This window comes from Bos indicus x Bos taurus, chromosome 9 (assembly GCF_003369695.1).
Source record: "Bos indicus x Bos taurus breed Angus x Brahman F1 hybrid chromosome 9, Bos_hybrid_MaternalHap_v2.0, whole genome shotgun sequence".
Classification (NCBI taxonomy): Eukaryota; Metazoa; Chordata; class Mammalia; order Artiodactyla; family Bovidae; genus Bos; species Bos indicus x Bos taurus.
In genome coordinates, this window is record NC_040084.1 from 41,098,281 (window position 1) to 41,122,370 (window position 24,090).

General features: G+C 38.1%; 1 protein-coding gene across 5 annotated transcripts in view; it reads right to left on the reverse strand.

Moving 5' to 3' along the window:
* Positions 1–24,090, reverse strand: part of CEP57L1 (centrosomal protein 57 like 1) — a 91,527-nt gene that overhangs the window by 23,248 nt on the left and 44,189 nt on the right. For 4 of the 5 annotated variants that reach the window (XR_003512594.1, XM_027551261.1, XM_027551259.1 and 1 more), the window contains exons 2-4: positions 6,320–6,485; positions 4,586–4,765; positions 1,912–2,033 (exon numbers count right to left, since the gene is read on the reverse strand). Coding sequence is in view for 4 of the 5 variants with exons in the window: in XM_027551261.1 (XP_027407062.1) it covers positions 1,912–2,033; positions 4,586–4,765; positions 6,320–6,482 (465 nt within the window). In the remaining variant the exon portion in view is untranslated. Of the gene's footprint in view, positions 1–1,911; positions 2,034–4,585; positions 4,766–6,319; positions 6,486–24,090 lie in introns of those variants that run through there. The other variant, XM_027551262.1, reaches the window with a different exon arrangement.

Consider the following 24,090-nt stretch of genomic DNA (forward strand, 5'->3'; position numbering starts at 1 on the left):
CTAATCCTTTATTCTGTCAGTCCACACAAATATCATGCTAATTTTGACAGTATCAATATGTCATAGGGCAAGACCTCATCTTATTCTTCTTCAGAATAGCTTGGCTACTTTTGGACCTTTCCTTTTCATATAATTTTAGAATCAACTTTTCTAGTTCCTTGAGAAACCTATTAAATACTTGGCCCATTAAAATCCAGTATTGACTGGTACTTCTACCCATTTTTAACATAAAGCAAAGATCTTAGAACACTTAAACTGTATTTATCAGTTCTAATTTATAAGTTATTATTCTCATTAATTTTAATCCTTTATATATATTTAAATATATAAAATAAAACATAATTATTGCTGTTATATATTTATTTACCTATATATTTACCATCTTCATTGTTCTTCATTCCTTCCTGCATCTCTGACCTTCTATCTAAGATACTCTTCCTTCTGTCTGAATGATACCTTCAGTGTTTCCTTTAGAATGTACTTCCTAGTAACAAATTACCTCAGATTTGGTCAGTCTTAAAATGTCTTCACTTCACCTTTATTTCTGGAGGATATTTTCACCAGGCATTGGACTCTAGACTGACAGTTATTTTCTTTTAATATCTTAATTATAATCAGTTGTTTTCTTCCAGATTCAGTATTTTCTATTGAGAAGTCAGCTGTCAATTTAATTGTTGTCCTTTTGAACATAACCTTTTATTTTCCCCAGCAGCTTTTAGGATTTTATTCTTGTCTTATTATTTATTTTATTTATTTTTGCTGCTTTGGTTTTATAGGGTTTCTTAAATCTGTGGTGTGATTATTTTTTTAGTCAATTTTTTAACTTCCCAGCCATTATATCTTCAAACATTGTTTCTGTCCTATTCTCTCTCTTTTCCTTTTGGAATTCCAATCACACATAAATTTGACCTCACTCTAACTTATGTCTCTTGTTCTCTTTTCTAAGCTTACCATTGTTTTGTCTCTTCATTGATCTGGATGGTTTCATCTGCTAATTCACTAATTATCTCTTCTGATTTGCTGTTAGATGCACCATTAAGTTCTCAATTCCATTTATTGTATTTTTTTTACAATATTGCAATTTTTATTTGGTTCCTTTTCAAATCTGCTGTGCCATTTTATGGTTTCTAATGTTCTGTTGAAAATTTTGATTCTATTTTCTATCTCATTGATTATATCAAGTGTAATTATTTTAAAGTCTGTATCTTCTAGAGCCAGGATCTAGCTGGAGCTAACTTGTGAGAGTGTTTATATATAGTCTGTTAAGTATGCTATTTCTTTTGATAGTGTTATCTCCTTCTGCCTGGTCATCTTTCATTGCAAAGTTTCTCACTGTGTAGAAGAAAGGTTTATAGAAATAATTTGAGGACCCTGGGAACGTTAGCCATTAAGGATCACTTTAATCCAATTTCAGGGACTAAGATTTTCTAGATTACTCTGATAATCTAGAGCTGAGCTGTAATCTATCTTGTTTTCCTTTTTGTTCATCATTACAAAGCATTCAGAGCACAGAATATTTACCAGGGTTCCTACCCTTGGCAGATCTTGAACTCTTAACTTTAACTTCTTTAGCCCCATAATGAGGCTTTCAAAAGCACTATTTAGCCTTTCAACTGACTCTTCTGGAATCAAAAATGTCCTAAAAAGGAAGGGACCCAAAGCCAACCACTCTGGAGGTCAACTTCTTTGAATTTAACTATGCACACATACTTCTTTTCTTTTTTAATATTCTGTCCAGTGTTTGTGTTTCCTCTATAGAAAAGTTGGTTCAAATGACTTAGTGTGCATCACTGTAACCGGAAATTTCCTACATACAGCTTTATATCCTATTTAAATTACAATATGACAATTTTCCCATGACATTAAATATTCTTCAAAAACATATTATATTACTATAGAAAACATAGTCACCTGTTGTTCTAGGATCATATTCTTCTCTCGTTCTACATTGAGAACCATTCTCTTTGTATATTCTAGTTGCTTCTCTAGGAGGATGCAGCGAGACTGGGCTGAGCTTAACTGCATACTTATATCTATGAAAAAGAAAAAGTAATAATGAATCATATCAGCGAGTTATCACAAGACATGTATTATATGAATTCAATCAAAAGTCAGAAGTTCAAAACTTCTTTACTTCTAAATAATGACTCTCCGGAAATTAACATAAAATTTGTGAATATCTTATTAATTATATATAACTAATTTAACGCTGACTCATAAAGACCCAGAGAGTATACTTCTGAAAGGGAAGGATGTCAGTGACTTGTGGGATCACAAAAACCTGGCTATTCCTGGGAAATAATATCATCTGGAAAATAGAGGACCTAAGGGAACATTTCATATAAAGATAGGCACAATAAAGGACAGAATGGTAAGGACCTAAGAGAAGCAGAAGATATTAAGAAGAGGTGGCAACAATACACAGAAGAACTATACAACAAAGATCTTCATGACCCAGATAATCATTATGGTGTGATCACATACCTAGAGCCAGACATCCTGGAATGCAAGGTCAAGTGGGCCTTAGGAAGCATCACCACGAACAAAGCTAGTGGAGGTGATGGAATTCGAATTGAGCTATTTCAAATCCTAAAAGATGCTGTGAAAGTGCTGTACTCAATATGCCAGCAAGTTTGGAAAACTCAGCAGGGGGCATCGGACTGGAAAAGGTCAGTTTTCATTCCAATCCCAAAGAAAGGCAATGCCAAAGAATGCTCAAACTACCGCACAACTGCACTCATCTCACACACTAGCAAAATAATGCACAAAATTCTCTAAGTGAGGCTTCAACAGTACGTGAACCATGAACTTCCAGTTGTTTAAGCTGAGTTTAGAAAAGGCAGAGGACCCAGAGGTCAAATTGCCAACATCTATTGGATCATCAAAAAATCAAGAGAGTTCCAGAAAAACATCTACTTCTGCTTTATTGACTATGCCAAAGCTTTGACTGTGTGGATCACAATAAATTGTGGAAAATTCTTAAGAGATGGGAACAGTAGACCATCTGACCTGCCTCCTCAGAAATCTGTATGCAGGTCAAGAAGCAACAGTTAGAACTGGACATGGAACAACAGACTGGTTCCAAATTGGGAAAGGAGTATGTCGAGGCTGTATATGATCACCCTGTTTATTTAACTTATATGCAGAGTACATCATGAAAAATGCTGGACTGGATGAAGCACAAGCTGGAAGCAAGACTGCTGGGAGAAATATCAATAACCTCAGATGTGCAGATGACACCACCCTTATGGCAGAAAGTGAAGAAGAACTAAAGAGCCTCTTGATGAAAGTGAAAGAGGAGAGTGAAAAAGTTGGCTTAAAGATCAACATTCAGAAAACGAAGATCATGGCATCTGGTCCTATCACTTCATGGGAAACAGATGGGGAAACAGTGGAAACAGTGGCTGACTTTATTTTTCTGGACTCCAAAATCACTGCAGATGGTGTTTGCAGCCATGAAATTAAAAGATGCTTACTCCTTGGAAGGAAAGTTATGTCAAACCTATACAGCATATTAAAAAGCAGAGACATTACTTTGCCAACAAAGGTTCATCTAGTCAAGGCTGGTTTTTCCAGTGGTCATGTATGGATGTGAGAGTTGGACTATAAAGAAAGCTGAGCGCAGAAGAATTGATACTTTTGAACTGTGGTGTTGGAGAAGACTCTGGAGAGTCCCTTGGACTGCAAGGAGATCCAACCAGTCCATCCTAAAGGAGATCAGTCCTGGGTGTTCACTGGAAAGACTGATGTTGAAGCTGAAACTCCGATACTTTGGACACCTGATGCAAAAAGCTGACCCATTGGAAAAGACCCTGATGCTGGGAAAGATTGAGGGCAGGAGGAGAAGGGGACAACAGAGGATGAGATGGTTGGATGGTATCACCAACTCAATGGACATGGGTTTGGGTAGACTTCGGGAGCTGGTGATGGAGAGGGAGGCCTGGTGTGCTTCGGTTCATGGGGTCACAAAGAGTTGGGCACAACTGAGCAACCGAACTGAACTGAATAATACATGAATTTTGTTGGTATTCTGAAAATACTATAATTCCTAAATACAACTTGTGTAAAAACTTAATTTTTCTTTTAATCTCAATAATTTATGAACTGGGATAACAGATAATATACAGGCAAGTTTAAAATTATATCCATTTAGTGCAATGGCACCCTACTCCAGTACTCTTGCCTGGAAAATCCCATGGACGGAGGAGCCTGGTAGGCTGCAGTCCATGGAGTCGCTAAGGGTCGGACACGACTGAGCGACTTCACTTTCACTTTTTACGTTCATGCATTGGAGAAGGAAATGGCAACCCACTCCAGTGTTCTTGCCTGGAGAATTCCAGGGACGGGGGAGCCTGGTGGGCTGCTGTCTCTGGGGTCGCATGGAGTCGGACACGACTGAGATGACTTAGTAGTAGTAGTAGTAGTAGTAGTAGTAGCGCAAATATCAAAATATCTGAGAACAAGCCCACAAGGTTTGAACACATATAAGAACAAAGATATTGAGTAAACCTTAGACTGGGCTTTTTATTTTCAAGTTGTAAACTTTGGTAACCTCTTCCTTCTGAGAATTATTGAATTTTCTTACCTTTTTTCTGCTTTATCAGTTCCTCGTGTGCCAGATTTCTCTCACTTGTTTCATTCTCCAAGGCCTTTTTATATTGTGCCGCTTCTCTGGAAAGAATGTTCAGGTTATCTTCAGCTTGTGTTCTCTCTAACTCTAAACGATGAATCTTTTCCTGAAGAGTTTTTAATGCTAAAATAAGAGCTGTTGAAAAAATTGTCTTGATATTTTAAGTGAGAATTTTTGAGCACTTATAATCATAGCAGCATATAAAAGTGAGCAGTATATTTTTGTTACTTAAGTAAAAAAGAAAAAGCAATTTATATTCCTTATAAAAAAGAAAAATGACTAAAATTCTAAAGAGGGACAAATTCTAACACGTCTTATAAAAATAATATATTTATGATTATATTTAGTAATTTTCTAAGTTTGAGATGTAAGAAAGCTAATAATCACATTTTAATTTAAGAAAGCAAATATGTTCAAAACATATGCAAAAAAGATATATATGTATATATGTGTGTGTATATAGAGAGAGGGAGAGAGTGAGAGAGACAGGAGTGTGGGAGGAAGGGAAGAAGCAGGTGAAGAAGGCAGGAAGAGAGGGAGCATGGGAGAAAGGAGGGGAAATTTGAGGCATACAAGTCTGAGCATGGATAAGGAAAATTAAAATATGCTGTTCACTAATTAACAAGGAAATTTAGGTTTAAAGTTAAAAATTTTCTCAGTTCTTGATGTATTCAGTTTCAGTCAAATCACATTTATTGTTTCTTTGTCCAAGATATTATGTTAATTATTAGGACATATGAGGTAGAACATTGCTTCTTCCATCAAGAAAAAATTACAATCTAGTGGTTTAACTGATGTCAGGCTTGAAAGATTGTGATACACATGTACTACTATAATTATTATTCAGATACATTAATATCTTCATAATTCAGATAAGCTCGAGTTATAAAATTTTCAAATATTATCTTATATGTTCTTTTCAGTTACAACTTCAAATTGTAAAACTAGAGATGAATGGAATATAAATAAATGTTCAAGATTAACTTTCATATAGTTCATATCCAATTAGAAAGATGTTTGTTAGAGATTATTGTTTGATTTGGATCAATATTTCTTGTAGTTGCTTTGTCCACAAAGCTATAGTCTATTTATAATGGCAACCATTATTATAAAAGATTAAAAAACACGACTATCAGCATCTTAGAAAGTAATGTATATGGTACAGATATGCCTGGAATCATAAATGTTTTTCTAATTCAATTTTAAGATTCTCCTAAACTTATATTTTAAAAGTTATAATACTTGTATCTTATAGTTACTCCAATGAACTGGATTCATGAAGAATTTTCAAGGGTAATTTTGGATGCAATTTCTGAATTTAATCCTTGAATAAGATTAAAATCAACTTAATTCTTTAATATTCTAACCATCTTATTCATTAGAAGGATTCTCCAAATCTGACCTTTTATTCTTCAGAATATTTTCCTATTTTTAATGACATTTTAAAGATAAATCTGCAATATGTGCCTAGCTGTTTATATTAATCTTCATCTTATAGCAAAGAAGCCAAAATAAAAAATGTTAAGTAACTTAAATTTACAGAAACTTTAAGCAACAGAGTCAAAATTAGCATTTTACTAAGATTAGTTAAACACACAATCATCTTATTTTCTACATAAAAATGAAAAGTTTTATATAACATGCTTCCTAATTTCCCTAATTTTAAATATGATTTTTTATTAGCATTACCTTGGCTATTTGGACTACGAAGCATTTGAGAAGATGTAAGTTCTAAGTTCACAGAGTAGTGAGTCTGAGATGATTCATCACTCCGAGTGATGGATGGAACACACACTCTTTCTGGGGGTTTAAGATAGCTTCCGACTATACTATGCATTAATTCAGAATCCATTATCTGTAGAGAATAAAGGAAAGATATAGTATAGCATCATTTTTTTCCTATGTGAATAACAAAGATATCAGAAAAAATTCAGGTGGAAGTTTTAACATAAATATATAGTCATATACTGTGGAATTGTGTTTTTATAAAGTTTATTATCACAAGTTCAACCATAATAAGTTCACTAGTAAAAGAAAAAAATGACGATTTACTCTATAAACAGTATAGACAATTCTGCCTGATTCTCAAAGAGTATATGCTCTGAAGTGAGCATTACATGAGTGGTGTGAATTTGCTGGTTTCTCACTTGATTGTAAGATCATCATCTGAGCACTCCTCTACAAAGTTTGACTCTAGCATTCAAACATAAAGTACATATTCTAAAAGACATAACTTTCAAACAGAAGCCACTCATATAATATGATTCTCTAGACTCCAATATGACTTCCTAAGGCATTTTTAAGCGTAATTTTGGATATATCAATTTCTGAATCTAAGCCTTGAATTCTACAACCCTATTTAATGCACTAGCATTCTAGTCAGCTAGTTTTGAAGGATTCCAAATCTAAAAATCTAAAAGAGCTTTATCTTGCCATTTTGAGTTTTTTTTGTATGTTGGCTGGAGAGCCATTTTAAATATCTTAGCAGGTAATTTTTAAAGTTTCCTAAGTCATTTTATTTTTCTTTCTGTAATTTGAATATTTTAGAAATGTATTATACTTAATAGATTATAGTCAATGTTAATAACCACACTGAAACAGAAAATTGTTTATATACAACACAATTCACCAGCACAATTTTTTTTTGCTGTTTCTTTACTATTGTTTTATTTTTATTTTTTTAATTTTTTTATTATTTATTTTTTTATTTTTTAAACTTTACATAATTGTATTAGTTTTGCCAAATATCAAAATGAATCTGCCATAGGTATACATGTGTTCCCCATCCTGAACCCTCCTCCCTCCTCCCTCCCCATACCATCCCCCTGGGTCGTCCCAGTGCACTAGCCCCAAGCATCCAGTATCGTCACCAGCACAATTTTTAAAAATAACGTTGCTTTAAGGCGGATTCATTTCGATATTTGGCAAAACTAATACAATATTGTAAAGTTTAAAAATAAAATAAAATTTAGAAAACACTAAAATAAATAAATAAATAAAATGTAAATTTATAATTTCTTTATATAAATTAACCTACTTTAATTTTTGAGAATTGCAAGTTTTCATTGACTTCACTACCTTCCCAATTCACAAGGCAAGGGAAGACACTTCCATGACTGTGTTTCCTGTGATGGCAGGAAACATACTTCACTCAACAGGGTTTTCTGCTTAGCCACTGCCATGATGTGTTGTCATCAAGGACATTCTTCATCAGTCTAGATTAGAGGTTATATAGCCTAGGAAGATTTGCCAGAATACTTGATGCTCTTAAATCTTGAAAGGCAATCATTTTTCTATTGTTATCAGCACTGGCTACCATTTACTAAACGTATCTCTGTCTCTCTGGGTTCTTGCTCCTCAGACACTGTCTGCTCCCCATGGGAGACTGCATCTATCTAAACTGTTGTTCCCTCAAAAAATAAGAGAGCAAAGTTAGGTAGAGCCCCAAAGGGCAGATGTTCTGAACATGATTGTACATCTTCAGAGAGAGGGATGTGTTTAAAGCTATCCAAAGAACCTTGGAGTTACTCAAGATACTTGATTTAGTTTTCAGCTCCTGTTGAGTCTCTCCAATAATGAAAAAAATAAAATGTTGGATTAGTCACTATACACTGAAGTCCTTCGGAAGAGTGTCTGCTTCCTCTGTCTCAAATATGGTATTATTTTACTAGACGAATTTTTGCATGAATTAAAAAACAATTTCAAATTAAAAAGTTTTAATGTATATGAAATGATTACTCAGAAGATACCAATAAATTAAAAATTAGACCAAAGTTTATTTAAATTAAGTGTGTAAACACATCTGAAAGTAGGCATAAGCAGAATAAAAACCCACTAGAGGTTATGATGAAAAGAAAAAGGAAACAATAAATGAGAGAAAAGTGCCATGAGTTCTCACAAACTTGGGGTTCCAGCTTAAGCCTTATAACCTAGTCCTATATTGTAAGTGAGTGCTTAAAAACTGTTGTTCAGTTGCTAAGTCATGTTTGACTTTTTGCAGACTTCTGGACTATGGCATGCCAGGCTCCTCTGTCTTCCAATATCTCCCTGAGTTTGCTCAAATTCATGTCCATTGAGTCAGTGATGCTATCTAACCATCTCATCCTCTGCCACCTTCTTCTCCTTTTGCATTCAATCTTTCCTAGTATCAGGGTCTTTTGCAATGAGTCAGTTCACATCAGTGGTCCAAAGTATTGAAGCTTCAGCTTCAGCATCAGTCCTTCCGATGAATACTCAGGGTTGATTTCTTTGGGACGGACAGGTTTGATCTCCTTGCTGTCTGAGGGACTCTCAAGAATCTTTCCCAGCACCACAATTCGAAATAATCAATTCTTCAGTGCTCAGCCTTCTTTATGGTCCAACTCTCAGATCCATACATGACTCTGGAAAAACCGCAGTTTAGAACATACAGACTTTTGTCAGCAAAGTGATGCCTCTGCTTTTTAATATGCTATCTAGGTTTGTCATAGTTCTCCTTCCAAGGAGCAAGAGTCTTAATTTTAACGGCTGCAACCACTGTCTGTGGTGATTTTGGAGCCCAATAAAACCTGTCACTGCTTCCACTTTTTCCCCCCTTCTATTTGCCGTGAAGTGATGGGATTGGATGCCATGATCTTAAGGTTGTTTGAATGCTGAGTTTCAAGCCAGCTTTTTCACTCTCCTCTTTACATCAAAAGGCTCTTTAGTTCCTCTTCGCTTTCTGCCATTAGAGTGGTATCATCTGCATATCTGAGGTTGTTGGTATTTCTTCTGGCAATCTTTTTTTATTTATTTTTATTTTATTTTTAAACTTTACAATATTGTATTAGTTTTGCCAAATATCGAAATAGATTCGCCACAGGTATACATGTGTTCCCCATCCTGAACCCTCCTCCCTCCTCCCTCCCCATACCATCCCTCTGGGTCGTCCCAGTGCACCAGCCCCAAGCATCCAGTATCGTGCATCGAACCTGGACTGGCAACTCGTTTCATACATGATATTTTACATGTTTCAATGCCATTCTCCCAAATCTTCCCACCCTCTCCCTCTCCAACAGAGTCCATTAGACTGTTCTATACATCAGTGTCTCTTTTGCTTCTGGCAATCTTTATTCCAGCTTGTGATTCATCCAGCCTGGCATTTCACTGATGTAGTCCGCATAGAAGTTAAATACGCAGGGTGACAATGTGCAGCCTTGTCATACTCCTTTCCCAATCTGGAATCAGTCAGTTGCTCTATGTCCAGTTTTAACTGTTGTGTTTTGACCTATATACAGATTTCTCAGGAGGCAGGTAAGATGGTCTGGTACTTCCTTTTCTTTAAGAATTTTCCACAGTTTGCTGTGATCCACACAGTTAAAAGTTTAAGCATAGTCAATGAAGCAGAAGTAGATGGTTTTTCTGGAACTCCCTTGCTTTCTCCATGATTCAACAAAATGTTGGCAATTTGATCTCTGGTTTCTCTGCCTTTTCTTAATCCAGCTTGAACATCTGGAAGTTCTCAGTTCACGTACTGCTGAAGCCTAGCTTGAAGGATTTTGAGCATAATCTTGCTAGCATATGAAAAGAGTGCAATTGTATGGAAGTTAGAACATTCTTTGGCATTGCTCTTCTTTGGGATTGGAATGAAAATTGACCCTTTCCAATCCTGTGGCCACTGCTGTTTTCCAAATTTTCTGGCATATTGAGTGCAGCACTTTAATAGCATCCTCTTTTAGGATTGGAAATAGTTCAGCTGAAATTCCATCACCTGCGCTTGCTTTGTTTGTAGTAACGCTTCCTAAGGCCCAATTGACTTCACACTCCAGGATTTCTGGCTCTAGATGAGTGACCTCGCCATTATGGTTATCCAGGTAATTAAGACATTTTTTGTACAATTGTTCTGTGTATTCTTGCTATATCTTCTTAATCTCTTTTGCTTCATTTAGGTCCTTACCGTTTCTGTCCTTTATTGTGCCCATCCTTGCATGAAATGTTCCCTTGATATCTCCAGTTTTCTTGAATAGATCTCTGGTCTTTCCCATTCTATTGTTTTCCTCTATTTCTTTGCATTGTTCATTTAAGAAGGTCTCTTATCTTTCCTTGCTATTCTCTGGAACTCTGCATTCAGTTGGGCATATCTTTCCCTTTCTCCCTTGCCTTTTGCTTCTCTTCTTTTCCTCAGCTATTTGTAAAGCCTCCTCCTCCAATCACTCTGCCTCTGTGGATTTCTTTTTCTTGGGGATGGTTTTGGTTACCACCTCCTATATAATATTATGAACCTCTGTCCATAGTTTCTCAGGCACTCTGTCTACCAGATATAATCCCTTGAATCTATTTGTTATCTCCACTGTAATCATAAAGGATTTGATTTAGGTCATACCTTAATGCCCTAGTGGTTTTCCCTACTTTCTTCCATTTAAGTCTGAATTTTGCAGTAAGAAGTTCATGATCTGAGCCAGTCAGCTCCAGGTCTTGCTTTTACTGACTGTATAGAGTTCTTCCCTCTTTGGCTGCAAAGAACATAATCAACCTGATTTTGGTACTGACTGAAGCTGAGGTACCACTGCATAAAGAAACTATCCCCCACCTGGAGAATGTGTTAGACAAAAAAACTTAACTGCAAAGCATTTTCACTTGCTCTTGAGGGAAGCAAATGTTCCCAAATGGTCTGTTTAAACAACCAATGTCTATATTTGCTGGTGGCTGACTGTGCCATCATTATTGCATAATCCCAAAGGACTACTAGGGAGACAGCATTTAGGAGGCAATCAGAGATACTACAAGAGGGTCTTGAAACAGAGGACTCTCTGGTATTTCGCTGGTAATACTTGGTAATTTGCTGGTAATTCTTTCAGTTTAGATTTTTCTTTAGAGAGACTGGAGAAAGGTCAATAGTTCTGTTTCTTTTATCCGGTTTTCTTTGTGTATGCATATAGGAAAAGGCAATGGCACCCCACTCCAGTACTCTTGCCTGGAAAATCTCATGGACGGAGGAGCCTGGTGGGCTGAGTCGGACATGACTGAGCGACTTCACTTTCACTTTTCACTTTCATCCATTGGAGAAGGAAATGGCAACCCACTCCAGTGTTCTTGCCTGGAGAATCCCAGGGATGGGGGAGCCTGGTGGGCTACCGTCTGTGGGGTCACACAGAGTCGGACACGACTGAAGCGACTTAGCAGCAGCAGCAGCAGTATACAACCTGGAGAAGGCAATGGCACCCCACTCCAGTACTCTTGCCTGGAAAATCCCATGGACGGAGGAGCCTGGTTGGCTGCAGTCCATGAGGTCCTTAAGAGTCAGACACGACTGAGCGACTTCACTTTCACTTTTCACTTTTCTGCATTGGAGAAGGAAATGGCAGCCCACTCCAGTGTTCTTGCCTGGAGAATCCCAGGGACGGGGGAGCCTGGTGGGCTGCCGTCTATGGGATCGCACAGAGTTGGACACGACTGAATCGACTTAGCAGCAGCAGCAGCAGTATGGGTTAACTTATCTAAAGAACAAACACAGTAAAGGTTAGCCTAACTTTATTTTATTGTTAATGTATATTATTATACTTTAAAAAGTACTCTTACAACTGAGTAGAAAAATCTGTGGTTAAGAGATCTGCCTTATAGGTTCTCTAATAGATATTACAATCTATTATTTATAATATGTAATAATTAAAGTGTTAAGATAGTGATATAAAAATGAACTGGTCAATAGAAATTAGTAAATCTAAGAACTTCACATAAACACTTCCAGAGGATTCAACAAATGATTCATTTGTTGTTTGTTCAATAAATGATGTTACAAAAAATAGGGGGGGAAATCCAGTTAAACATTTACCTGACTGAACAATCAGTATAAAACTTCAGATACAGTACAGAGTTAATTTTCTTTTATTAAAAAAAAAAAACTGGATAGTTAAAATAAACTTAGAAGAGGGTAAGACATTTTATGTTTAAAAGCAGGGAGAAAATAAAGATAAAGATGTAAAGCCTACATTAAAATTCATACCACAACATATAGAAATTATGAACAAAATTGAAAGACAAAAGGAAAGCAGAATATGTTATTTGCAATGCAGCATTCCGTCCAGGAATGTGTTACCTGAATAGCACATCACATAAGCCCCAAATGAAAGACATTCTATTTTTACAAAGGGGGGGACTGTTTTCTTAAAAAATGTCAATGTCATAAAAATGATGACACTTCTAAGTATATATATCCAAAATAATTGAAAGCAGGGTCTCAAATAGATATTTGTACACCCATATTCATAACAGCATTATTCTCTACAGTCAAAAGGTAGAAATAATCCAAACATCCATCAATGAATAAACAGATAAACAAAACATATAGACATACAATGGAATACTATTTGGCCTTAAAATGAGAGGAAATTCTAATACATTCTAAAACATGGATGAACATTGAGGACATTATGCTAAGTGAAATAAACCAGTCACAGAAAAATAAATACTGTATGATTCCACTTATATGAGGTATCTAGAGTTCAGTTGGAGAAGGCAATGGCACCCCACTCCAGTACTCTTGCTTGGAAAATCCCATGGACGGAGGAGCCTGGTGGGCTGTAGTCCATGGGGTCGCTAAGAGTCGGACACGACTGAGCGACTTCACTTTCACTTTTCACTTTCATCCATTGGAGAAGGAAATGGCAACCCACTCCAGTGTTCTTGCCTGGAGAATCCCAGGGACGGGGGAGCCTGGTGGGCTACCGTCTGTGGGGTCACACAGAGTCGGACACGACTGAAGCGACTTAGCAGCAGCAGCAGCAGTATACAACCTGGAGAAGGCAATGGCACCCCACTCCAGTACTCTTGCCTGGAAAATCCCATGGACGGAGGAGCCTGGTTGGCTGCAGTCCATGAGGTCCTTAAGAGTCAGACACGACTGAGCGACTTCACTTTCACTTTTCACTTTCATCCATTGGAGAAGGAAATGGCAACCCACTCCAGTGTTCTTGCCTGGAGAATCCCAGGGATGGGGGAGCCTGATGGGCTGCCATCTACGGGGTCGAACAGAGTCGGACATGACTGAAGTGACTTAGCAGCAGTAGCAGCAGAGTTCAGATCAGTTCAGTCGCTCACTCGTGTCCGACTCTTTGCTGCCCCATGAATCGCAGCACGCCAGGCCTCCCTGTCCATCACCAACTCCCGGAGTTCACTCAGACTCATGTCCATTGAGTCAGTGATGCCATCTAGCCATCTCATCCTCTGTCGTCCCCTTCTCCTCCTGCCCTCAATCCCTGCTAGCATCAGAGTCTTTTCCAATGAGTCACCTCTTCACATGAGGTGGCCAAAGTACTGGAGTTTCAGCTTTAGCATCATTCCTTCCAAAGAAATCCCAGGGCTGATCTCCTTCAGAATGGACTGGTTGGATCTCCTTGCAGTCCAAGGGACTCTCAAGAGTCTTCTTCAACACCACGGTTCAAATGCATCAGTTCTTCGGTGCTCAGCTTTCTTCACAGTCCAACTCTTGCATCCATACATGACCACAGGAAAAACCATAGCCTTGACTAGACGGACCTTTGTTGGCAAAGTAATGTCTCCGCTTTCCAATATGCTATCTAGGTTGGTCATAACTTTCCTTCCAAGGAGTAGTCAAACTCATAAAAACAGAAGTAGAATGGTAGCTGAGGGGAGAGGTAAATGCAGAGTTGTAGAGTTCCAGTTTTCCCAGATGAAAAAGTTCTGGAATATTAGTTGTACAACAATGTACAGGCTGTACAACAATGTGTGGTAGGGGAGACAAATTAAAAACAAGATATGATTCAGTGGGATCAATTCCATAACAAAAGCATACATAGAGTGTCACAGGAGCACAGAAGAGACATTATCTAACTCTCTTTGCTAGACAGAGAGATAAGTAAAGCCAGAAATAATTTGGCATTATGAACAGTTTGGAAAGAGTAGTTTAGGTAAATATGGCAGAGTGAACATATACACTGACTTTTGCTTCCTCTCTAAACCCACTAAAATAATATTAAAACTTTAAAAAAGTTATAAACCTACAAGGACAAAGAAATCAGAAAAGGTGACAACAACACAACTTTGGAAAATGGAAAAGAGATGTACAAGTAATAACAGACTTAGCTAATGCAAAAAAGGCAAATTCCTAACTCAAGTAAGACTCTGATGCTGGGAGGGATTGGGGGCAGGAGGAGAAGGGGACGACAGAGGATGAGATGGCTGGATGGCATCATAGACTCGATGGACATGAGTTTGAGTGAACTCTGGGAGTTGGTGATGGACAGGGAGGCCTGGCATGCTGCGATTCATGGGGTCGCAAAGAGTCGGACACGAGTGAGCGACTGAACTGATCTGAACTCTGCTGCTACTGCTGCTAAGTCACTTCAGTCATGTCCGGCTCTGTGCGATTCATGGGGTCGCAAAGAGTCGGACACCACTGAGTGACTGAACTGAACTGACACATCCAAGTGGAGATGGGAAAATCCTTATCAAGGAACTATGACTAGCCCAAGGTAACTAAGATACTGAAGACAATAAAATGAATGGATTGGATAAATTTGGAGTTTTCAATTTTAAAAAAATTATCATTTTTTTTAATCTTTGGTCATGCCATGCAGCACATGGCATGTTAGTTCCCTCACCAGGGACTGAACCTGCACCCCTTGCATTGGCAGCACAGAGTCTTAGCCACTAGACCACCAGGGAAGTCTCCTAATCAGTTTTTTAGTGCTCCATTATTAAATGGAGGTTAAGTTGTTTAACCAAGGCTTACCAGACATTGAGGAAAGATATGAAAGACAGAGATCAAAACAAGCAGACAATAAGAGGCTTAACAGGAATATAAAATTTGCAAATACGTAATTATTGGAGATAGAAGTATAAACAAGGAGGGACATGGTAGATCCTAGTGAATTTGGTTGGAGCACACTAAATAAATGTTGGCAATAAGAGATGGCTAGAAGCTCTTAGAGGAAAACATAGGTGATACACTCTTTGATACATATCCCAGCAAGATCTTCTTGGAACCACCTCCTAGTGTAATGGAAATAAAAACAAACGTAAACTAATGGGACATAATTAAACTTAAAAGCTTTTGCACAGCAAAGGAAACAATAAACTAGATAAAACAAAGATAACCTTCAGAATGGGAGAAAATAATTGCCAATGAAACAAGTGACAAACAACAAAATATACAAACAGCTCACGCAGCGCAATAAAAGAAAAACAAACAACCCAATCAAAAAATGGGCAGAAGACCTAAACAGACATTTCTCCAAAGAAAATAAACAGGTGGACAACAAGCACATGAAAAGATGCTCAGTATTAGAGAAACGCAAATCGAAACGACAATGAGGTATCACCTCACACCGACCAAAATGGCTATGATTAAAAAAATCTACAAACAATAAATGCTGGAGAGGATATCGAGAAAAGGGAGCCCTTTGCACTGTTGGTGGGAATGTAAATTGATACAGCCACTATGAAGAACAGTATGGAGATTCCTTAAAAAACTAAGAAATAAAACTACCATATGACGCTACAATCGCACTAGTAGGCATATACCCTGAGGAAACCAAAATTGAAAGAGATACATGTATCCCATTGTTCATTGCAGCACTATTTACAATAGCCAGAACAAGGAAGCAATCTAGGTGTCCATCGAAGGATGAATGGATAAAGAAGTTGTGGTACATATATACAATGGAATATTACTCGCCATAAAAAGGAACGCATTTGAGTCAGCTCTAATGAGGTGGATGAACCTAGAACCTATTATACGGAGTGAAGTGAGTCAGAACAAAAAAGATGAATACCATATTCTAACACATATTTACGGAATCTAGAAAAATGGTACTAAAGAATTTATTTACAGGGAAACAATGGAGAAAGAGACATAGAGAATAGACTTATGGACATGGGGAGAGGGGAGGAGGGAGTGAGATGTATGGAAAGAGTAACATGGAAACTTACATTACTATATGTAAAATAGATGGCCAATGGAAATTTGTTGTATGGCTCAGGAAACTCAAACAGGGACTCTGTATCAACCTAGAGGGGTGGGACGAAGGTTCAAAAGGGAAGAGATATAAGTATACCTATGGCTGATTCATGTTGAGGTATGACAGAAAACAGCAAAATTCTGTAAAGCAATTATCCTTCAATAAATAATAAAGAAATTTTAAAAAATGGGCAGAAGACCTAAACAGACATTTCTCCAAAGAAAATACACAGATGGCCAACAAACACATGAAAAGATGCTCAACATTATAGAAATGCAAATCGAAAAGACAATGAGGTATCACCTCACACCGACCAAAATGGCTATCGTTAAAAAATCTACAAACAGTAAATGTTGGAGAGGATATGGAGAAAAGGGAACCCTCTCGCCTGTTGTGGCAATGTAAATTGATACAGCCACCATGAAGAACAGTATGGAGATTCCTTATAAAACTACCATATGACCTAACAATCCCACTACTAAGCATATACCCTGAGGAAACCATAATTGAAGCAGACACATGTACCCCAATGTTCATTGCAGCACTTTTTACAACAGCTAGGACATGGAAGCAACCTAGATGTCCATCAACAGATGGATATGGAAATTGTGGTACATACATACAGTGGACTATTCAGTTCAGTTCAGTTCAGTTCAGTTGCTCAGTTGTGTCCGACTCTTTGAGACTCTTAGTAACAGTGGACTAATAGTAACAGTGGACTATTACTCAGCTGTAAAAAAGAATGCCTTTGAGTCAGTCCTAATGAGGTGGATGAAGCTAGAGCCTGTTGTACGGAGTGAAGTAAGTCAGAAAGAGAAACACAAACATTGTATATCAACGCATACATTTGGAATCTAGAAAGATGAACCTATTTGCAGGGCAGCAATGGAGACACAGACATAGAGAACAGACTTGTGGACACAGCAAGGGAATATGAGGGTGGGATGAACTGAGAGAAGAACATGGAAACCTACACATTACCATATATAAAGTAGACAGCAAGTAGGAATTTGCTGTGTGACACAGGGACCTCAACCCAGTGCTCTGTGACAACCTAGAGGGGTGGGATGGAGAGGAAGATGGGAGGGGGATTCAGGAGAGAGAAGACATATGTATTCAGTTCAGTTCAATTCAGTCGCTCAATTGTGTCCGACTCTTTGCGACCCCATGAATCGCAGCACGCCAGGCCTCCCTGTCCATCACCAACTCCCAGAGTTCACCCAGACTCACGTCCATCAAGTCAGTGATGCTATCCAGCCATCTCATCCTCTGTCATTCCCTTCTCCTCCCGCCCCCAATCCCTCCCAGCATCAGGGTCTTTTCCAATGAGTCAACTCTTCGCATGAGGTGGCCAAAGTACTGGAGTTTCAGCTTTAGCATCATTCCTTCCAAAGAAATCCCAGGGCTGATTTCCTTCAGAATGGACTGGTTGGATCTCCTTGCAGTCCAAGGGACTCTCAAGAGTCTTCTTCAGCACCACAGTTCAAAAGCATCAATTCTTCGGCGCTCAGCCTTCTTCACAGTCCAACTCTCACATCCATACATGACCACAGGAAAAACCATAGCCTTGACTAGACGGACCTTTGTTAGCAAAGTAATGTCTCTGCCTTTGAATATACTATCTAGGTTGGTCATAACTTTCCTTCCAAGGAGTAAGCGTCTTTTAATTTCATGGCTGCAGTCACCATCTGCAGTGATTTTGGAGCCCGGAAAAATAAAGTCTGACACTGTTTCCACTGTTTCCCCATCTATTTCCCATGAAATGATGGGACCAGCTGCCATGATCTTCATTTTCTGAATGTTGAGCTTTAAGCCAAATTTTTCACTCTCCACTTTCACTTTCATCAAGAGGCTTTTGAGTTCCTCTTCACTTTCTGCCATAAGGGTGGTGTCATCTGCATATCTGAGGTTATTGATATTTCTCCCAGCAATCTTGATTCCAGCTTGTGCTTCTTCCAGTCCAGCATTTCTCATGATGTACTCTGCATATAAGTTAAATAAGCAGGGTGACAATATACAGCCTTGACATACTCCTTCAAAGATAGTGGAGGTGATGGAATTCCAGTGGAGCTATTTCAAATCCTGAAAGATGATGCTGTGAAAGTGCTGCACTCAATATGCCAGCAAATTTGGAAAACGCAGCAGTGGCCACAGGACTGGAAAAGGTCAGTTTTCATTCCAATCCCAAAGAAAGGCAATGCCAAACAATGCTCAAACTACCACATAATTGCACTCATCTCACACACTAGTAAAGTAATGCTCAAAATTCTCCAAGCCAGGCTTCAGCAATATGTGAATCATGAACTTCCTGATGTTCAAGCTGGTTTTAGAAAAGGCAGAGGAACCAGAGATCAAATTGCCAACATCCGCTGGATCATTGAAAAAGCAAGAGAGTTCCAGAAAAACATCTATTTCTGCTTTATTGACTATGCCAAAGCCTTTGACTGTGTGTATCACAATAAACTGTGGAAAATTCTGAAAGAGATGGGAATACCAAACCACCTGATCTGCCTCTTGAGAAATCTGTATGCAGGTCCGAAATCAACAGTTAGAACTGGACATGGAACAACAGACTGGTTCCAAATAGGAAAAGGACATATGTATACCTATGGCTAATTCATGTTGATGTATGGCAGAAGCCAGCACAATATTGTAAGGCAATTATCTGCCAATTAAAAAAAAGAGAGAGAGAAATGGCTAATAAGTATATGGGCCAAACCACAAAGGATCTGTATAACACAAAAGGAGTTTGTATTTTATAGGATCAGGCAGTGGGGAGGTAAGAAGGGATATAAAGTGGAACAACATGGTCAGGTTTGTATTCTGACAAGTTTATTCAGACAGCCCTGAGTGGGAAGAAATTACAGATAGACAAATTAAGAGGTTACTGAAGTAAGTAAAATGAGGAAAAATATAAGGCCTGAATGAAGACAGGAGTAAGTGAGATCAACATGAAAGATTCTTGGAAGATACAATCAAAAGGACATAGGAACCAACTAGATATGCAAAATGGAGGAGAGGAAAAAATCAAAAACACTCTCTAAAATTTTACTTGGGCAAGGAAAGAGATAGTAGTGGCATTAACAGGAATAAGGAATAATATAAAATGAGATACAAGTCTGATGAAAACAACAAACTCTGTTTTAGATATAGTTGAATTTGAGGTGCTTACAGACAAGAGCTATCCACCAAATGAATTGAAATACAGGTTTGGAGTTTAGGTGAGCAGTCTAGGCTAGATCTAAAGATATAGATTTGGTTATCCATTAGATTACCCAAGGAGAGCATAAAGATTAGCATGTGGGTATGCATGAAAAGGGTTGGCTAAGATTCAATGCCTTTATTCATTAGAGAGCTAATGTTATCTGTCCACTGTGGTGCCCTTCAGACATGTTGAGGCAAAAATTTAAAAGGTCAAGAATGACAGATTTAGGAGAAAAATGAGTTGAGCTCAAAATGCTGATGACCACCTAGCATTTAGAAGACAAATGAAGAATCAAAGGAGATAAAAGAGGAGGGCGCAAAAATGGAGGGGGCGGGGAGAAGCTGGAGAAAGTAGTAACAAAGTCAAAGTAAGAACAGGTAATTGTTTAGTGTCTACATGTAACATGCTATGCCTTGTAGAAAAAAACAAACAGGGCATGGCTTCTGCTGTCAAGTAGTCTGCAATCTCACTTTTGAAGAAAGATGAGTAAGAGACAATGAGAGCAGGGCAAAACACAGCAGGTAAGTTCGATAGCAGTATATCCAATAAAATCAGTTTGCTTATTTCATAATTATTCAAATTTTATTGAGCATTCTTCAACTCTATTATCCTGCTGCTGCTGCTGCTGCTGCTGCTGCTGCTGCTAAGCCGCTTCAGTCGTGTCCGACTCTGTGTGACCCCATAGATGGCAGCCCACCAGGCCCCACTGTCCCTGGGATTCTCCAGGCAAGAATACTGGAGTGGGTTGCCATTTCCTCCTCCAATGCATGAAAGTGAAAAGTGAAAGTGAAGTCACTCAGTCGTGTCCAACTCTTAGCGATCCCATGGACTGCAGCCTACCAGGCTCCTCTGTCCATGGGATTTTCCAGGCAAGAGTACTGGAGTGGGTTGCTATTGCCTATTATCCTAAATGAGTCTAAACAGAAGAAATATGATTACATTAGTACAATACCCAGTTTTTGAAAGAGTGCAAAGCAATGCCAATCTTTTGTAAATTATAATACAGCATCTAATTGTTATGTGCACAATTAATTCTCACTGCCATGATATAAGTGTTACCTAATTTCCAAGCAAATGTAACAATTTGTAGATTTAAAACATCTAGACTTACAAACATTTTATTTAATAAGTAGAAAGTTAGATTTTTCCTTACCGAATTTGAATACAGCAAGTTTAAAACAATGTCTGAGATTATGTAAGTGATTAGACTCTCCATCACCTTTACCTGTACTTTATCTTGAATATTCAGTTTGGAGAAATGTTCTTGATTTAATATAAAGTGAGTAAAGGATATAAAATTATATAATTATAGCTCGATTTTTATGAAAGACAAAGATAAACATAGATAAAAGACTATAAATGTACTGCTGCTAAGTTGCTTCAGTCGTGTCCGACTCTGTGCAACCCCATAGACGGCGACCCACCAGGCTCCCCCGTCCCTGGGATTCTCCAGGCAAGAATACTGGAGTGGGTTGCCATTTCCTTCTCCAATGCAGGAAAGTGAAAAGTGAAAGTGAAGTCGCTCAGTCGTGTCCAACTCTTAGCGACCCCATGGACTGCAGCCTACCAGGCTCCTCTGTCCATGGGATTTTCCAGGCAAGAGTACTGGAGTGGGGTGCCATTGCCTTCTCCATAAATGTACTAAATAATAGCAAATAATATCCATTATATTATATAATAATAATAATTGCAAATATATTAAATGTTACTAGAGGGACAACAGATTTTTCTTTTGTTATTTTGACAGAGGATGAGATGGTTGGATGGCATCACTAACGTGATGGACATGAGTTTAAGTAAGCTCCAGGAGCTGGTGGTGGACAGGGAAGCCTGGTGTGCTGCAGGCCATGGGGTTTGCAGAGTCAGACACAACTGAGCGACTGAACTGAACTAACTGATTTCTACTTTCTTACACATTCTCTACAATAAATAGATATTAGTTTTATAATAAGAAACAAAATTTCCTAGTTTCTTTTTAATTAGATTTCTGCAAAGGTAGAAAACAGCAGAAGACATACAGAATCAATGGTTTATATTGATATTTTTAGAGGCACTTATATCTTTTCATTTTTAAAGGTCTTCAGTTCAGTTCAGTTGCTCACTCGTGTCTGACTCTTTGCGACCCCATGAATCGCAGCATGCCAGGCCTCCCTGTCCATCACCAACTCCTGGAGTTCACCCAGACTCACGTCCATCAAGTCAGTGATGCCATCCAGCCATCTCATCCTCTGTCGTCCCCTTCTCCTCCTGCCCCCAACCCCTCTCAGCATCAGAGTCTTTTCCAATGAGTCAACTCTTCGCATGAGGTGGCCAAAGGACTGGAGTTTCAGCTTTAGCATCATTCCTTCCAAAGAAATCCCAGGGCTGATCTCCTTGTAGTCCAAGGGACTCTCAAGAGTCTTCTCCAACACCACAGTTCAAAAGCATCAATTCTTTGGCGCTCAGCCTTCTTCACAGTCCAACTCTCACATCCATACATGACCACAGGAAAAACCATAGCCTTGACTAAATGGACCTTTGTTGGCAAAGTAATGTCTCTACTTTTGAATATGCTATCTAGGTTGGTCATAACTTTCCTTCCAAGGAGTAAGCGTCTTTTAATTTCATGGCTGCAGTCACCATCTGCAGTGATTTTGGAGCCCCAAAAAATAAAGTCGGACACTGTTTCCACTATTTCCCCATCCATTTCCCATGAAGGGATGGGACCGGTGGTCTTATGCCTCTTAAATCAACATAAATTCAGGGAAGGCAATTATGTTATTTCTTCTGTGAGTTCCTACAATCTAAACTTCTATGCTCTGCAAGAGGGCACTGTATTCTCAGGACCTAATCCAAAAAATACTTGTAAAATGAATTCCCTGAAACTAGTTTGGTAGGTCAACAACTTTTCCCTACCTTCTTACACTAACATTTGTCATAGTTAAACCGAACAATTCTATAAATACTGCCCTACATTTTAAAAAAATCACACATTCAGTTCAGTTGCTCAGTCGTGTCCAACTCTTTACCTTGGTATATACTTTTGCATACAGTGTTTAATTTAATATCATTTTATTTAAGAAAGTAAATAATAATTATTAGAATTTTAAAGTATTACTGATATTTCTTCAGAAAGTTTTCATTTAAAAAAGTGATTTTGAAAGGGTTTCAACATTCTTATGTTTATTATATTTACCTGTTGAACTTTGTTTCTAATCATTTGTCTTCTAAATAGTTAATTAACAGAAACTTCAATTAAATAGAGTAGAGAGATCAGAAGAGGGAGCTCTCACGCTCTGTGACATGGCTGAGTCCAACAGGAAGAAAAATTACTCTTCTTTCCTGGCAAGGATTCAGCCAATGAAAAGCCACAGACTCTTGGTTTACTACAGCCCTCCCAACTTCCCTTTCTCCTCTATAAAAGAGTTTTTCCCTTGCTCTGCTGAGACTTGCACAGGGCCTACCACAACTGAAGACTCCAAATTGTAATTTTGTGCTGATCCCAAATAAACCCATTTTTTCTGGAGAAATATCTGGCAGTCTATTTTTTTGGGTCAACACCCTTTAGAATGATTGATGGCAAAGTTATTAAGTGTATAAAGAATTTAGAAATTGAGTCAACAAATAACGAATTTTAAAGTTAACAGTACTCAGGTTAGTTGCTATAAACCTTCCTTGGCTTTTACTTTATTTCTCTCCCACAGATTGAGCACACTCAATATTTGGAATTAATTATGGGAGTACCGATTAGTCACACAACCCAAGGGGGAATGAGGTGATGGACAATGATAAATAACTAAAGCTTATCTATTTAATTGCCAAATTTTATTTCAACTAGTTTTAAAAGAAATATTTCTAAAATGTTTAACCTATTTTTCTTCCTTTCAGGCAGAGTATACTCAACACAATTTAACCTTTGGGATGACTTAAAGATATCATAATAGCATTTTAATTATGCATGATGGTACTTAGAGAATCACACTGATAACTGTTGATTTGCCTGCCTTTTTGCTGGAAAGTTCCAGAGTGTTACAGACTTTGCTTTCTGTCTTTTCACCTCTTGCTCTCTCTTCCCTTCCTGTCGTTTTATGAACTACTTGATGCAAGCAGAATATCCTTTCCCTAATTACTTTCCCAACCTATAACAAATAAGAAACAATAAAACAATCACATTTCATTTATTAGCCATTCAAAGATGAAAAGCATAGTCCCTGGCAGTCCTTAAAACATTAACAGTTTAATTATACTAAAAAGGGTGCCATGAGAACCCAGAGGATGGCCATCTAAAAAGTTCGGGGGTTTCAGAGATGGCTTCCTGGAGGATCTAGTTCTTAAACTGA